Below are 18,198 nucleotides of genomic sequence, written 5' to 3' on the forward strand. Positions count from 1 at the left end.
GTTACTTCGGGAAAATTGTTCGTCAAAACAATCCATCGACCATTCAGATTCTGAGCCATGGAATCGCAAAAATATTTTCTTATTCGAAATTGACGGGGCTCAGTAAAAGTCTTGGATTATATTCTTATTTCTTCAAAAGTGAATGTAAATCATTGTTATATCATCGTTACCGTTTTATGCGGGTGCAAAATTATTTATCATTTAAATCGACGCGAAGCATGATAGTTATAGATGGCGCTTACGGCTCGTAAAGTTGAGCGAAATTCGCCCGATCCAGGCCATAAGTATGCAGCATACATCTGCGTACTTTGTGCGAGCTATATATAGTTCGCGTGCATGCAGTCAATCGAATCAGTACATTACGGTAAAGAAGTCCGATGAGTCGGTTGTATGCATGCGACGGCGAGATCCGAATTGGCACAACAAAGCGTGCACGCTGCTCAGCAAGTCCATGCTGAGAACGTACAATACGATAGGCCGACTATACAAATTTCAATAGCTGCTGCACGTAAGTACGATTCAAGTAGAGGCTAATTCGACCAATCCAGGCGACTTTATGACAGTTGACGCAAGTATCGCAAAGCCACTACTAACGAGTGTTTTGTCGAGGTGCACCTGTAACCATCGCGTATGTATGTACACATAATATAGGTACCACTGCATACATGTTACTATAATTAGTTATGAGCTCGGCTCTCGAGGAGTCATAGTCCACGCGCCTGAATGACATAATCCTCGGAGCCCACATACCCAAGAGCTAGCTGGAAATAATAAAGAAGTGTATGCTTATAAGAGCTGAGAAGAGCTACGAGCCTTTGCCTATTACGTTTGACATGGTAAAACGGAGTTCCGTTTGAATACGGACGAAAAAAGTGCCAGGAATTTGCATAAAATGACAGAGCAACAAAGAGTCACTTCAGTTAATAACACCTTAACAATGATGGAGGACAACTGACCCGAACGATTCGTACCCAAGACCCATTACATTAGTAAAAAATCGATATCAATATAGATGGTAAAATTATCTAAGTGAACAATTTTCTTGGCTATACGTGTGTGAAGTATGAGCCTAGCATTATAAATTGTAACAGCATTCATCCTGCCTCACTTGGTGGGTAAATAACGACATAATACAACTACAAGTGTGTAGGCACATGCATAAAAATTGAGCGTTGTGTACGCGAATAGGCGAGAGACCGAAGTTGCAATTTATTGGGCTATTTAATATTTGTGTGCCACCACTTGGTAGATTAGACTTTCGAGTTAGCAGTTGGAAGCGCAGAAGCAGTAGCAGCAGCAATTTACTTTCGGAGTTTCAAGCCGAGTCGTCGAATAACGAGTCACGACTATACTAACAATATAGCTACGAAAGTGTGGAGGCTCACTGGCTCACTGGCGAGTCGTTGCGAATCGAAACTCTGCGCGTCGGACTCGTCTGCGTCTCGTATCTGGCCAATACATAATCGCAATCGCGCAAGTCCCGTCGGAGCAGAGCAGAGAAAGCAACAGCAGTAGCAGCAGACAACTCATGTGTCAAGCGTCGACAGTTGTTGCTACTGCTGCGTCGTATATAATTCGCAATATCATATATGGTTTGTGAAAGACGCATATAGACCGCTGGAAACTGCTCGATCGGGCAGTCTGCGTTGTGCGATTCCACGCAACGCGCACCTCGCACGTATAGGCACACAGAGCAGAGCGATTAAATTGCAATATTGTCTGCGCGCTGCGCTTTTGTGCGTGTGCAGCAACTCTGCTCTAGTCGAGTGTGCCCGATACACGTTCGTGCACGCGTGCTGATTTTTCGCCTTCTTTTTTGTCGCCTTGATCGTGCATCGTCGCGCACGATATATAGGCCCGCGTGCGAGCGCGTGCATGTGTGTACGTACGTATATACCACTGTGTGTATAGGTGTAAGCCAGAGAAGCTAGACCAGTCCACGCACGCTTATCACGAGCTTCTGCACGAGCAGCCTCGAGACTACGAGCGTCCCATATCAGTGTGCATCGACAGCAGCAGCAAAACAATCGATCGCAGCCGACGACCAAAACAAATCTGAGATCCTTTCGTTTTGGTGTGTGCCTCGATCGGAGTTGAGTAGTTACTCCTGCTGCGCTCGGCTGGCTCGTTTACTCTCACTCTCCCTTTTGCCCCCCTCTTTCTCTGTTGCGAGGGCCGCTCGGCCGAGACTTTTCGTCCTTATACGTCGTCGGACGCGCAGCCAAGGCTACGCTGCAGCCAACGATCTGCCGCGGCTTGCATCGGGATTCGAGGGCGCAACTGGGCCTCCCCCTGAGACACCGAGCTGACACCGAGTGCCAGGGTGGCTGGCCCGTAACGTTCAACAGTTCCTGCTCGCCCCGACCAAGAGCACAACATAGCCGCCACACCTGATATTTCTCTACTCTGTGTAAACGGGGTATGGTACGCGCGACAACAATTACCTGGGGCATGGGAGAGCCCGATAAGCACTGCCACGGCAGACCCGCTACATCTTCAGCCTCAGCAACGACGCATTCTTCCACCTCCACGTCCAGCCACAAAGACCTCGATGAGGAAGTCGCACTTCATCCGCTCAGTAACCAGGTTAGTTGGTTCCGTTTAATTTATGCCCTTTTTCATGCTCGTGTAATACCTAGATTGACCAACGCGACGTTACCGAATCCAGATCTTTTTTCACTTACAGCGAGCTTGTTTAATAACATTAAAGGTTACAAGTTCTTTAATTTATATCTCTCTTTCTCGCTGTTTTTTGCATCTGTCGTCTGCTCGCGCATCGTAGTAGCCTACAGCTGTTGTCTCGGTAATCGGTCAGTGTTGTGGTTTTAAGTACTTATTATACATCTAGCACATGTGATCACTGCTGTCACAGCCGCTCGAAAGAAATTCGAAAGCTTGAGACGATGGTTGAGTAAAGTATTGCAAGCAAAAGTGAATCTGCAGGTATATGATGAATTAAATTTGACGGATCGACGTTTGGCTATCAGTTGCAGTGTACCTATACGTTACCACTGACTATCCTTATTCACGCTCGACTCTTTGTTTCTGCACGACTAGGTCGGAGGTCATACTCGTCTTCTGCTGCTCAACCAGAATACTATCTGCAAGCCGTTGAACTGCAGGGAACTCGACTTTTATAGGAACATTCCGCAAGATATACAAATGTTTGTCCCTAAATTTAAAGGTAAGCTTTACTATCTTACATCATATTCTAATCGAGCTCTTGTTTAACACGTCGATTTTTAAACACTTATGGTAACACATTCAATCATATTTATAAACATTTTATATAAATAATATATTATCTTTGATACAAGTTTATCTTTTAATGTGATGTGTATCATTGACTGGTACCGCGTAAGTGCATAATCATGACCCTTAAGTAAGGACAGAAACCCATGAGACTTTATTTAAAATACAAGTCCTGCCATTTACTCATTAAAATTTCAACTGTTATCGGTAACTTTTTCATACTTTTTTTATTCGATTCAACTATAAATATTTTTCTTATTTTTCATGTTTGAGTGTGATGAGGCATGCTTCGGTGCGTACGTAAATTGTTTTGGTGTCATGTAACGTAACATGTTTACTACTTTTTTTTTGTTTTCTTTTTTAATTAGAAAAAATTATTACGATTTTATGAAATATAATTTGAAACTAAGAACGTTGGTGGAGTGTTTTTATGAAAATCGAAAACTAATTATGAGTTCAAATTAGAATAAGCTGAACTAGTTATTAAAGGCTAAAAAAAGTACTAAAATCGTTGCGTTCCCGGCGTTAGCAGGTTATCAAACTGTTTTAAAGATTTAATTTTGTTGCTACTGCGTCTTTCCATATTTCAGTAAAAATATTTTTTGCAAATTAAATAAAACTTTAAATTTTATATTTTTTCAATAAATTTATAATTGTATATCGTTGTAAATTTTATATTTTCTTCGAGTGTTTTTTCAAACGCCTATATTAACGAAGTTTCTTTTTTTTTTACGTAGAAGACAGGAATATTTTGAAACAGTGTAGAAAGTTCACTTTTCGAGATCTGCATTAAGCTTTGAAAGTAAAAGAAAGATCCCGAAGATGTGGCTGTAGCTTGTTCAAATGATATAATAGACCAAGAAATACGAACTTTCCACACGATTAAAAATAATATAAACAATGAGTGCGAAGAGTAGATGTTTCAATTCGTGCTTCTGTCGGGCCGGAGCGTAGTAATGACGACAAATGTTACGCTCATGAAAACACTTACTTTTCGCATTCATTGCGTAATCTACTAATGCGAAAAAATATAAGAGATAACCATAAGAGTATTAATAAACATACTGCCATAAAAATAATACTTTTTGCATTAATGTAAACTGTAAAATACCTTTCACGTCAATAATTATAATTTAATGCAATTTTTTGTTCTAACTTGTTGGAAATGTTAAATATAAAGTATTATTTTGGTATTATTCATTGTTTCATTCAATGTTTGAATGTCGGGAACGTTTAGTAAAAATTCGCTTAACAAATTAAAATTGAGACGACGACAGTTTCAATATAATTCCAAATTAGTTACGTTACCGTACCATTGAAATTAGAAAATGATTTTTTTGACCTGTTAAAATCATTCGTTACATACTATGCAAAACAAAAAAATAGTATTTCTGGAAGAGGCAAGACTAGGTACATAAATACCATGACAGTAATTTGAATTTAAGTAAACTGAAATTTGCGCTTGTAGGATAAGACTTGGGTAAACAATTTTTTTTATTTATTATAACCGGTAATTATGATGATGACGATGACGACGATGAACAATGAAAATACATCAAATCGCGCTTGATGTTTCATGATTGTCTAGAAATACTACGTTTTCTTTCAAGTAACCCCAGAGCCAATTTGTCACAAGGATACGTGTCTAGGAAACGAGGCATGGCTTGCTCGCAGACTCACTAGTGCCCTGAACACATTCCATTTGCTTCTCCTTGGCCAGTGCTCGGGGTTTGTATTTTGTTGCTGATCATCAATATATATTCCGCTTCGGGGGCGAAAGCTTCTCGAATATATGACTTACATTATTATCTGTCTGTCTCTCTCATACTCAGAATTTTTCTTTATCCAGGAAAAAGTATTAGTTACCATAATATTATTTTTGTTATTAATAATATTAATTTACTGTTTATTATACAGATTAACCCTAAATTTATCAAACACGTATAATAGTAATATGTAACTATTATACAGATCTAAAATTGTGTGGTTTCAGTCAAAATTGTTTTAGAAATTGTTACATGAATTGATGACAATAGAAAATTGTCCGTTTTTAATGTTTATTTCATTTGTAAAAAAAAAATTGATTAAAAATATCAATTAAATGAAATAATCTAATTACTTTTTTAATATCGTGAATATACACAATTCTTTCGAATTCCATTACATGAAACTAGAAAAATTTTTCTTCATCAAGGAATTAAACAACTACATTGATATTTTTCAAAATCTAAATCACAAATGAAAATCAGTAACTGTTAGTTTTTTGAGTAGGCGTTTAAAACCGATCTTTTGTTTCTACGATGTCTTATTCTAATTGAATTTTATTAAATACAACTAATCATAAAATTATAACTTTAAAATAATAATCACATTTTTGTTGTAGTTAAAATCACTTCATTTTGTGTAACAATTTCGCAGAACATTCTGTCTGAATTTCAGGATTTATACATAATTCCGATAAAGAATAATTACAATTAAAATGAAAAACAGTAACTATTGTCGCTATTTAAACGAAATATAAAGTTATCAAGTTGTATGAATTGTTGGCTGCGATTTAGAAGTTGTTGATTGCAACTTGAATATACATTTATAATGATATACAGTATAACACTACACTGTACTCATTGAATCTTAAAAATCTGCGCATGCTCTTACTTATTCAATGCATTGTTGCAGGAATTATGCAGGCGTCCAACAGCGGTGAAGTCAAGTTGGAAAAGCGCTACAGTCCAAACTTCAGAGATCAAGAAATAAGACACAGCGGTAAATCCTCTACAAAACGAAAACGAGACGATGTTTTGAGGTATGCGTCATTAATAACTTGCCACAATTTCTTATGATTCAACAATAATCGTATTAATTATATTCTTTTAATACAAAATAAAAAATGTATCGAACTTAGATCATGCTCTTTTATTATTGTTCAGAATGAAAATTCATCGGAAAAACAGTTCGATAGATGTTTCAAAATCATCAATGCATTTGGATTTAACGGCAAATAAACAATGTATGTGCCTACGTTGTTATTATTCACATGAGACCTAGTTATTTAATATGATCGTATGCAAATGTGTTTTTCTTTTGCTTTGCAGATTTCCTATTACTAGAAAATATAACGTCATGTTATTCACAACCCTGCATATTGGACCTGAAAATGGGGACGAGGCAGCACGGCGACGATGCAACAGCCGAAAAACGAAGCAAGCAGATAGCCAAGTGCGCTGCAAGTACCTCGGCTTCGCTAGGAGTACGTTTGTGTGGAATGCAGGTACGAATTTACTGAATTATCTCGAAAACAATATTTCATTAACTAAAATAAGCAATAATTTTCTTTGGCAGGTTTATCAAGCAGACACGGATCACTATATAAAACGAGATAAATATTACGGCAGAGAACTAAACGAGGAAGGTTTCAAAGCAGCGCTTTACAGATTTTTTCACAATGGCTATTCTTTGAGAACTTCTATAATTGAAAAAGTCATAACAAAACTAGAACAATTGCGCCGTGCTATCGAAAGACAAAGCAGTTACCGGTTTTATTCCTGGTGCGTTTATTAAAACTTTTACGTTCGTCCATTTATTTTATTTTTTCATTTCCTCTACGTACTTAATATTTAATTTGTATATTTGAAAATGCATTTATAAAAGATATTTGCAGCTCTTTATTAGTGGTGTACGAAGGCTACCAAGTAGACGCGTACACGGAGCATCACGACACATCGCTGGGAGTAGCTGAGCCTTTGGTAACGCACTCGGATCACTGCTGTTACGACGCAGACACCAGCAACAGCTCGGCGGACTACAATTTGTCCAGCCACGAAGAAGTTAGTCAAGCTACCTTGCACCGGGGCTTCGGTGAGGCAGCAGCCCGTGGTGCTAAAAATCCCCTTGGATTTTATCCTGTTAACGAGGAGACCGTATTCATGGACCATCATTCTGTGCACGGTATTATGTCGGATCACCTGAGCCACCATCACACGGATAACTGGATGCTTTATGGCAACAGCAACAGCAGTAGCAGTAGTAGCAGTAGTAGCAGTAACAGTAGTCATGGCGCAAGTGGCGACGAATTTTGCTGCGGTGGTTCGCGACACGGGTTGGTCATCAACTCCGAAGATACGAGTTCTGATCTTGATATCAGTCGACTATCTGAACGTACTGGATTAAAGCATAATCAGAAATTGCAGCTTCATTGTAGACATCATAGGCCCGTTCAAAAAAATGAGCATGGCAATGACGATGACGATGAAGAAGAAGATGATGATGATGACGACGATGAAGATGACGTTTGTACCAGTATTTCAAAACGATTAAAAGTCAAAGTCACTTCAAGCACATCTGCTACTGCTAATATTGGGCAGAAAAGTACTTTAGACGACTCTCTAGTCGATGTGCGCATAATCGATTTTGCTCACACGTCTTTTTCGCATGGTCATAGTACTTCAGCAGCCAGCTGTTCCAATGCTACCCTTCATCAGGGTCCGGATTGTGGTTTTCTTACTGGGCTTGACAGCCTTAAGCGCCTGTTACTGGAGATACTCAATGAAGGCTAATTTTTTTATACATCTCCGGTAAACGCTCACGATAATTGTATTTTTGTGTATGAGGCTTGTTGGCGATCAAACTAGTCTCTAAAAGGTGAACATAATTAGTTACGCAGTCAATTTTGATTCATTCCCGTAAATGATGTGTTTTATATTTTTAGATTATATCGACTCAAGTCGACTCAAAATTGTTGGGAATAATTGATGGTAGCACATGTATATTGGATACGAATACTGAGAGCCGTGAATGCCGAAGGAAATATCTAAAAATTGATAAATTATAAATTATCAGGCTGAAATTGTCAAATGGAAATTTGATTAGTTTTCTATAGTTTGAAACTATGCAATTTTTCTTTAGCTAAATTAATTTATCAATCAAATTTCTCAATGAGGCCTATGTATATTAAAATCCTCAATGTTGTCAACGGCTAGTTTTGAACTATTATGTTCAAAATAAAAACGAAGACTTACTATTCTAGTAGATGGGAAAATGCCGACGATGCCTTACGCATGCGTTTGCGACATTGTCTAACGATTGAAACAAAATTATTAAATTCTTCAGAGAAAATCTTTGAATGGGTATATGCAACACAAAAATATCCTAATGCAAAGCTAGAAACAATGATGAAAAGGTTCCTGCCAAAAGTATATGGTGTTGAATTACACATTCACAATAATTAAATATTGCCAAGTACATTATTTCACAATAATCAAATGTTTTCTCCTGCAATAAAACTGCTGGGAAAAATTACTCTACTAACATTCATAATAATTTGGTGCATAAACCCAATTACAGGAAAAAGTAGGCATTCTAGTGTCTATTGTAATTTTTAATTAAAGTATGAATGTGTTTGTTATTGAATCTGTAATAAAAGTAAAAGTCCATAAAATTAGATGTGATGAAAATACAGTGTTAGTAGCAAAAAATAGGTAAAAGATCAACCATGGTTCTATTAGCGCACTTTTATTTTTTATTGTTGTGACAGTTATGTTGTCATGGAAAATGGATCATTCTTTGCTTCGTGATTATAGTGAATTAAGTACCTTAGGATGTACATTTAAATAAGTCTTACATCGCATATGTATACGCGTGATGTAAAATATTATTTTTTACTTCCTTTATTGTAAATATTATTTTCATTGACTTTTTAGAAAAGTGTCTATTTCAACCGAAATTTAAGCCCAAAAATGTATATCTTCGTCGAAAGCTAAAATAATCAGCACGAACTTAGTACAATACGTACTTAGATCGCCTAATAACAATACCTTAAGCACTCGTTAATTAGCTTTGACCGCTAATTACACTTCCCTTTGGCTAGGGTGATTTTACATGCCTCACCTTCATTACAGCTTACTGATATAAGTCAGCTTTGTTTACGAGATTCGGCTATTTTCTATTACCGATCGGTGGCGGGTGAGGCTTGGTCTGACGAGATAAATCAACGTTGTAATCTCAAAGTTGCGAGAGAACTTTCCGAGAGGATCCTCTATCATACATAAGGATTTGTCTCCTCAGCTCACAGTAAATCAGTTTTGGTATGTAAAATCGCCGAGTCCAAATAAGCGTCCTTGCGTGTAATTATACGTGCCTTGGGGCTTTTTTGTGGTTCGAGTACGTAGTATACTACTTCGTAAATCTTACAGCAGAAAGTAAATATTTCGTTCGACTTGCGACTATGATAGTATGAAAGAAACTATTTTTACAACTCAAAATGTCAGATTTACGAGAACACATTTACCTTCATCAACATAAATTATTAGAAAAAATAATAACAAATGTTATAAGCTGATACTTTAAATAATTCGAGTAAAAATCTATAATCGGTACTGAATGTGATAAAATAATATAAGATGAAAATATTTACATAAAATTGCAATGATAATGTTTCGTAGCTCTAGATTTTGAATTTAAAATATTTTTACGAAACACAGTTAATGAATTAAACGTAGAAAATGTTTCAACAATCATTCACGATCATTTTTATAATTTTAAAACTGAACAAACAGAATTTGGTGTACATATTTAATTATAATCCAGTTCCTGCCGCCATGATTTTAAGCATTTGTAGGTCTAAAACGATTGTATTATCTAGTTCTTCCAAGGAATTGAACATATGTTTAATAATTAAAAAACATATATATATTATATATATGAAAGACGATGTTGCTTTAGTGTAACTTGTATTTAAACTGAAAATAGTAGTTGTAAATAGATCTATTATTCTTAATAAAGGATAAATATAAATTAAAATTCTGGAATATTTTATATAGATAAAAAAGCAAAAATCTGTGTAAATACCCTTACTCGAGATACCCTCAAATCATTTCTTATACTCAAATTATCAAATTTTACACTATCTCGAGAAACAGTTCTTCAACTCAAAAATTTCAGTGCATTATTTATCAAAACTATATATACAAATTAAGTTTATGTTGAACTATTGGGCTTGGTAGATGATTCTGCATAAAATTAATTTTTAAGTCAAAATGAAACAATAAATATAAACACATTCACAACACAAACAGTATGTATATATTGTTATACTGTATAATCAATTATAAAATAGATTGAAATAATAAAATTGGTTTGTTTACTAAATTACTATTGATTGATACATTTTAGTTCACATAATTATTAATACGAAGATTTATCAAAAAGATGCTGTAGTCAAAGTGAAAACTTTATAATGTTATGTTCTCTGAGACTCGTACTATACATTTTTCGTTGACGGCTCCGTGAAAAATCATTGAAAAAAGTTATAAGTAGAACTTTTTTACTATAAATTAGTTATATATAATAGTATATATATTTAGTATTTGTAAATGTACTTTGTGAAAATACACGTTCGGAATTCGTTCAACTTTTCTTATAATTCGATTTAATTTTTTTATGCATTCAAAAATTAGGTTGCGAAAACGCTAATAGCACTTTTGTTCAGTTTCAAATGACATGAAAGGCACTCCTTTGAAATAAGTAACTTTAAAAACACTATTAAAAAGATATTGCAAGTACTAACTCTTTATTCTAAACTAATAGAATGTATAATTTGTGATGTGCAGTCAAATAAATATTTGTTTTAGATAAAGCAAAGACTTATTTATAATCACCATGAGCCATCATTACAGGGTTCAAACATCTAAATTTGTTTTTGAAAAGTCAAAAATCGTCGGTTTAAATGTTTAGAACTAATTCATCGCGACACAAATACACTATCAAAATATGTATATACTAATTTTTATCAAAATATGCAAAAATAAATAATCTTGAGGATAACAACAATTAGGTTTTATACATCGATATTTTCGTAAGCTTTTAAAAATAGATATTTTAATATTTTGTAGCACAATCGGTTCGAAGATTTGTATTGAACACATCCACAAGTCTATATTTTTCACTCAATATTTTGTTATATATCTTTTTTACAAAAAAGTATTTTTGCATAAGAAAGTTATAATCTTTGTCATAGGTAAATCAAGTGTGCTAAGATTTCATATAGCAGGTAACCGATCGAATGACATTTTATATTCTACTGTCAATTCTATATAACAGTTATTTAAGAATCACGGGAATTGATAAGAGTGCGTTCAGAAAAATAAAAATTGGAGGTCAATCCACAAAATTATCCAAAGAGGAAAACCGCAGTGCGTCATTTTTATAAAAATAGTGAGAGTTGTACAAATTATTTATAACATATTCATAATTTGATTCTAATTTAACTGTCAATTTGTTGATTGTAAAGGCTCCAAAAAATAATGAGAACCCACTTTTCAATAGAAATAATCGAAAAACCACAAATTTGGTTGATACAAAAAGAAAAATGTCTTAAGTAGTGGGTAATAATGTATATCGATAATTAAAAAATATTTGAATATGCACCTAACTTTCATATTCACCAGCCATTTGGTAATGGTGTCTTCGTAAAGCCGATAATTTCAATCTTTCGGATTCCAAAGCTTGTTCCAGTTCTAGAACCCTCACCTGGGCTTCCATTTCTAGCCTCTTGGCTTGATGCAAACTTAATCCAGAAAAATCCATATCTTCTGTAAAAAAATATTTTAATAATGAGTATTTTTGAGAAGTATTTTGATATATATCAGTTTCTACAACATTTTTCTTATGAAATTATTGATCAATTCTTAAATTTCGTGAATTTTACTAATTTAAGAAATATTCGAGGGTATTGAACTTTACCATTATCTTCAATAAGTTGATTACAACTCTTAGCAGTTGCAACAACACTTCCTGTTGCTTGTGTAACCAATCGAGAAGCTTCTGATAATGCATTTAGGTTTGTACTGTTTCTTTCAGCTTTAACTCTACTAGCAACAACCAGTTGGGCAGTTGAAGCTGCAATACCTTGAGAAGCTACAACAAGTTGTTCAAATTTTCCATTACCAGACACTACCTTATCAGCAGCTTCTCTGAAAAAAATAAAAATTGTAATTTAAACTCAACATTCTGCAAGATAATAATACAATTTCAGTAAATTTTTGATTTACATACAGTAAAAAATTAGCTCCCATTGCTATAGCTTTAGCTGCTGAAATTAAACCCTCTGACCATTGATGATTTCTTTTATAAAATTCTGTAGCTGAAGCTGTCCCTTTTCCTTGGGCTACTATTTCCATTTGTAAAGATCTGGATTTTTTCACCAAATTTCTAATGCTTTTCATTAATTCTGTGCATGAATCTAAAATTTTTCCATTGACCTCCAATTTAACTCCAGAGTCAGCAGCGCGAGATCTATCTAACATTTCCTGAAAAAAAAAGTATAATTTTAAAATTATCTATATTGATTTTTCACTAATGAAGGCATTTTAAGTCTCTTAGCATGTTAGCACAACGATACGAGATTTTTAAACGAATTTATTTTATATTCTTTTATAGATATTTAAGTATTTTTTCTGTGAGTTAGAAACTAAGCAATTTCCTTTTGATATTGATGAATTTTTTAGCATAAACTAGTAAAGCTTCTTGTTTAATCACGTATGGGGTATTGCATACCTGAATTTTCAAAGCAGCTTCTTCGATAGCCTTATCCATGCTCATCAATTCATCTTCTACTAGATCGCCGATTACTTCAGCATTACCTTGAGTCTCCAGTAAAGTGTCAGATAGTTCTGCAATTTTTGCTAATTGTTTTCTGACAAATTTTATTTGTTCTTCTGTTGATGGTGATGTTTCTTTCATGTAAGTGAACATAATTAAGCCTTGTGATCCAAGTTGTTTACACTCATCCGTTAATCCTAAAAAATCAATCTTATAAGTTTTATTTAAAAGTTTAAGATTTAAATTAAATTTCATAAACATTTAATGAAATATTAGAGCATTTTTATTCACATATGCAAGTACAAAACTAGAAAAACTTACGATCTCCAATACTAATATCTTTTGAAGTATTTGATGTAAATTTAACCAACATTATATAAGTGGCAAGAGTATATGCAGTATGGATTGCACTATGGATAATTTCTTTTCTTAGCAGTTGATTATTTATGAAGTTTCTATATGTAGAGTTTAGTTCAATTAATGCTTCGTCAGTTGGTTTTACTAGACTTCCAAGATATTCGAGAGTACAAGTGACCGCTGATACAGCAGGATTATCAATAACATGCATAACGTTTTGTAAAATTGCCTCGGCTTCCATGAGACACTTTACTATAATAAATTATATAAAATTTATTATATATTATATAAAATAAATCTGATTAATTTTTTAAGCATTTTGATAGATTTACATACAAAGTAATTCTTTCATTAATGATTCAGAATCAGCTCTTGCTTGAATTAGAGAACGTTCGGATTCTGTTTTTAATGTTACGATTTTCATTTCTAACTCTTCTTTTTGAGAAGTCAAATCTTGTAAATCTCCTTCAGCAGCGGCTTTTTGAGAAGTCATAAAATCTATTTTTGATAAAAGGCTCTAAAATATGAAGAACAAAAAATAAAAGTTTCATCTACAACAAATGGATGGATAATATATTTAAAATTTACCAAATTTTCACTTTTAACTTCATCAAATTCTTTCCTAACTTTTTCCAAGTCTGTTCTCGCCTGAGAAACTCTTTGTGCTTCTTGTTCAACGGAAACTTGGCCTTGTTTTAGTTCCTCTAAGGATTGTTCAACTTCTAGAACTTTTCTATTAGACTGGTCTAATTTTAATGTTGTACTTCCAAGAAGTTTATCTACATCAGCTTTCTAGAAATAAGTAATTAGGTAATAATTGAATTAAAATTGTTTATTTTTTTAACACATACTTTTCTTATTAATGTAATATGTTCTTCACGCAATTTGGTATATATAATTTTTAATTTTTCGAATTTTTCCTCCAGTAGTTTTCCCCTATCTGAAATTTAACATAAACATCAAGTACTTTATATTGAAAATATATTACTTTGAAGTTAATATAGTATTTTAATTGATAATTTATATTTATTAAAACAATTATACCTTCAGCTGACTTGAGTTGAATCATCATTTCTTCTTTTTGTTTTTCAAAATTTTCAGCATTTTTCTTCTCTTGTAACATTTCATTACCCTACACAAACAATTTCAATATAGTATTAAGAATACTATTGAAAATCTCCACTTCTTGTTATCCTTATACATACTTTTGTTGAAAGAATTGCCTCTAATTCCAGTATGCGACTTCTTAAATCTCCTACTACTTGTTGATTTTCAGTCATCAAATGTTGTAACTCTTGTCGTTGTCTGGCATTTTCTTGATGAAAATGTTTGATCAGATTATCCCTGAATATTTTAAATTAATATCTTTTAATCTTTTCAAAATTCAAGCTCAACATCATATTTGAAAATATACTGACCGTTCCACTAAAGCATCTGGTGATATAGACCCATTGTTAGTTGAACCATTTTGATCTCCTGCCAGTGATGAAGTATCTGATGTATCTATTAAAGTACCTTCAGTGTCAATAGGCTCTTCAGGGGGTAAAATTACCACAGGAGTTACATAAGTTCTCAACTCTGATTGTATCAAAAAATTTGGTGGATTCTAAAAAAAATTTTTAATTTGAATGAAAATTAAATGTCTATTAAATATTCATTATTTTAAAATTCTATTAATTATTAGTTCAAAATATTATATAAAGTTCTTACATCTGGTAATGATGGTATGGTAATTAAATGCTTGAAATAATGCATATGCATCACAGTATTGTAAAAATCTTTCAAATCTCGAAACTGTTTAAGAAATCTCTCTCTGTGACCTGTTAAAGTATCAGCTGGTAGCGCACTGTGAAGTTTAAATAACATTTTTACACAATAATCATACAATTTTGATGCATCTTGAACGCAAGGTATTAGAGGAGCAAGTCTACATTGTCCACATGGCGTCATTGAATTAGAGCGTGGTAGGACAAGCGAACCAAAGACTAAAAATATTAAATTATAATTTAAAATTTTTTTTAAGATTAATATTCTTTATAATATAATATTTACCAGCTTGTTGCAGATTTATAATATCATCCATATAATCAAACATCTCAACAGTCATTTGAAAACTATCAATTATTATTAAAAGTAAATAAGTCCATTGTAAGTTGAAAAAAAGAATAGTAGGATATTAGTACTTACTAAATATTTATATCATTTTCACCTATTGCCTCAAGTTCTTCACTAGTAACTTGAAGATTACCAGGCATTCGTGGGTTACGTCTATGAAAATCTAATTTTGTTATGAGTAACTTTATATATAAGTGTATTAACCGTCCATATTCATCTTTCAAATGCTGCCAGAGTTTACCGATATCCTCTAATTTTCCTCTATGGCGTTGTGAGTCATTTATGACTCTGGGGTGTCCTTCTCTTAAAACTTTGTGTAAAACATGACAAAATTTCCATGCCACAATTCTATGTTCTTGTAACTGCTGGCGTAAAATGTATGTCCAAAATATTGTAGCACCTTTCTCTTTATACGTACCAATGATTGCAACTATAATTATTTTACGTTAAGGAACAATATTAAATGTTTGTAAAATATAAACTCATATTAATATAAAGGATACTGCGCACATGTTTTTCTTTAACTCGAGTTTCTGAAGGATTTACAGCTTTGGCAATGCTGGTGCTCTAAAAAAATGTTTAGATGAAGTTAGATATGAAAACACAGAGCAAATGAATAATTCTACAAAATACAATAAACTTACCAATTGTTGAATTTGTTTTTCATTAAATGGAAAAACAGACATTTTTGCGTTGTGACTTGTAACTAAAAATTATTCAAGAATAAGTACAGTAATTTAAGTACAATCTTTTATTCCATTTTTCAGCATTAGTGATACTGCATGTAGAGTGGACTTTTTAGTCTCTGCAATAAAAAATACTTGAAAAGTATGTACAATTTTCATAATAATGCTGCAAAAAAATGAGTCTAAAATAAATGAGATTAGTGTCAAACAACAACACACATAGGTTTAGTAAATAATTGTTTCAATTGAAAACATAATTTGCAGAAAATATTGAAGTAAAAGTTAATTATAAGTTAAGAGCTAAAAATTGTTCATCAACTTTTAATAAGTGATACATTTTTATGAAATTGTCAAACAGTTTAGAAATAATTCAAGACTTATACTAAGCAAAATGGAAAAAGCGAGATAACAACATTAAGAGGAACTTGTACATGTATAGATGGGTGTCACTCACTTGGAACTTTCAAAAGTTATCTTGTCTCAAATGAAAGCAGCGCATTTTTCATTGTATCGTATTTGAGGCAAATAAACACAAGTCATATACAAACAGTATTGTCGATTGCTCGACGATTACACATTTTTCTTGGTCAATTTTCAACAAACAATACTCGAGCGAAGAACACGAACGACGACGTTTCGTACGCGGTATTATGATTATTATGATTAAATAGCGTATACACTGAGCGGCCTAAAGGATTTCACCGACTGTTACGGGGAGCTAAATGATCAATGGACAGAGCAACGTCTGTGTAAGTAGCCCGAGCTGGCTGATTCAATGTGTGCAGGCAGCGAGCAGCAAAGACCGAGCGCTGAGCCGACTCCGAACACATTTACCATTGCGGCCCAACAGATTGCAGAAAGAACTGCGCTAGTACGGAAGTGCTCGCGTACGATACGAGTCATGCATTATGTGTATATATAATTGATACCGCTTTTATAAGCAGCACAACACCTACGTGCCGCAGAGTCGAGGCGCTGACCGCACGGGCGATCGAATACTATTGCAAATGCAGCACTGCCTTTTACCGGCCTCTTGGAAATTGATCCAATTACTTACAATATTTAAGTATAATATTGACGAATAGCGGGACAACATTTTTTTCGACATCATTTCAATTACCACTTTAAGAATACTATATCGGCTCTCAACTGCGGCTTTTATACCCAAACGATCAGCGATTTATGACTGGCGCATGCAGATCAATCATTTATTCCCGTCGTATTTTAAAGCAAAAATTGTGTAAAAGCGCAATCAGAAGCTCAGCGATAATGAGCCTGTCATCAATGCCCGAGTCGAACCATATTTGCAGATGAAACGATTGTGGGTTGTCCACTCGCAGGCGCTTTAACTGACTGATAATAATTTCATCTATATAATAATAGATCAAAATCTGACACGAACCTTTTGTAACACGATTTTTGAAATATATCTACCTATAACATTTTCTGTAATGGCTCGACGGTATATATTTTTATCGTATTCCTTCTTCACAGAGTTGTTTAGAAAAATATTTCATGGATATTTCAGAAAATGAATTTGTACAATTTCCTCGTCTCCTAATTGGCCTCATCATGCTCTCACATTGTACAATTCTCTAATGAGCATTATGTAAAATAAAATAAAGAAATGTGATTTGAACCTTAAATAGACTCATAATTGATGGTTAAACAATCTAAATTTCATCAAAGATAAGAAATGTAAAGTTGTATGCAATAGCCGCGTGGCAACAAATAACAGCTTAGTGTCTGCATCTGTCAACACATATATATGTTTAAATCGTGCCACGATCATGAGATTTGTCTGAAAATGTACTTACTTTAATTACGAAAAATTTATCAATCTAATCCATAAAATAAACAGAATTTAAAAAAATGTTTTCAATCGTTCGATTAACTTTAGCAATATGTTAAGGAGACCATAGTCTATAACGAGAAAGTTATAATCTTATCTCTATAAGCTTCACAATAATATACAATTTTTAAATGGTAAAATTTGAGATTGCGAGATATATTGAATCTCTATAATCATTTCTTTGCGTTACTAGATTACAGCAAACTTAGTGCATAATCGAACCAATTACCCAAAAAAACTCACTGCACTAACTAAATAAAAAAGTATGATGAAAATATTGTTAAAATTAAGAAAAAAATGTATCATTTTATCGATCGATAAAAGAACTGACAGGGGACGACA

At 33.6% G+C, this 18,198-nt stretch overlaps 2 protein-coding genes across 9 annotated transcripts; one reads left to right on the forward strand and one right to left on the reverse strand.

Moving 5' to 3' along the window:
• The first annotated feature begins 22 nt into the window (after positions 1-22).
• Positions 23-11,076, forward strand: LOC106649844 (inositol hexakisphosphate kinase 1). Of its 4 annotated transcripts, none has more exons than XR_001339312.2 (8): positions 23-2,586; positions 3,058-3,184; positions 5,929-6,055; positions 6,180-6,259; positions 6,345-6,520; positions 6,592-6,797; positions 6,911-7,890; positions 7,958-11,076. XR_001339312.2 is itself a non-coding variant. In XM_023461817.1 (8 exons), exons 4-8 carry the CDS (start codon positions 5,934-5,936, stop codon positions 7,803-7,805), a joined length of 1,479 nt encoding a protein of 492 aa, XP_023317585.1. In that variant the 5' UTR covers positions 2,639-2,943; positions 3,058-3,184; positions 4,841-4,980; positions 5,929-5,933; the 3' UTR covers positions 7,806-11,076. The 4 variants fall into 4 exon arrangements, 3 of the variants coding, with proteins under 3 accessions (XP_014222986.1, XP_023317585.1, XP_014222988.1); XM_023461817.1 differs by lacking the exon at positions 23-2,586 and adding exons at positions 2,639-2,943; positions 4,841-4,980 and having other exon boundaries at positions 6,911-11,076; XM_014367500.2 differs by having other exon boundaries at positions 6,911-11,076.
• LOC106649843 (huntingtin-interacting protein 1) lies at positions 9,749-17,111 on the reverse strand. 5 transcript variants are annotated; one of them, XM_014367499.2, is made up of 17 exons: positions 16,459-17,111; positions 15,963-16,123; positions 15,822-15,885; positions 15,391-15,748; positions 15,256-15,317; positions 14,914-15,188; positions 14,622-14,809; positions 14,409-14,547; positions 14,248-14,335; positions 14,055-14,143; positions 13,792-13,995; positions 13,540-13,720; positions 13,168-13,455; positions 12,802-13,043; positions 12,301-12,554; positions 11,989-12,218; positions 9,749-11,834 (listed from the first exon to the last, which is right to left on the reverse strand). In XM_014367499.2, exons 2-17 carry the CDS (start codon positions 16,002-16,004, stop codon positions 11,674-11,676), a joined length of 2,865 nt encoding a protein of 954 aa, XP_014222985.1. In that variant the 5' UTR covers positions 16,005-16,123; positions 16,459-17,111; the 3' UTR covers positions 9,749-11,673. The 5 variants fall into 5 exon arrangements, with proteins under 5 accessions (XP_014222985.1, XP_023317583.1, XP_014222984.1 ...); XM_023461815.1 differs by having other exon boundaries at positions 9,749-11,837; positions 15,963-16,024; positions 16,459-17,110; XM_014367498.2 differs by having other exon boundaries at positions 9,749-11,837; positions 16,459-17,109.
• Between the last annotated feature and the right edge of the window lie 1,087 nt (positions 17,112-18,198).

Source organism: Trichogramma pretiosum, unplaced genomic scaffold (genome assembly GCF_000599845.2).
Source record: "Trichogramma pretiosum strain Unisexual culture from Peru unplaced genomic scaffold, Tpre_2.0 scaffold12, whole genome shotgun sequence".
NCBI classification, from domain to species: Eukaryota; Metazoa; Arthropoda; class Insecta; order Hymenoptera; family Trichogrammatidae; genus Trichogramma; species Trichogramma pretiosum.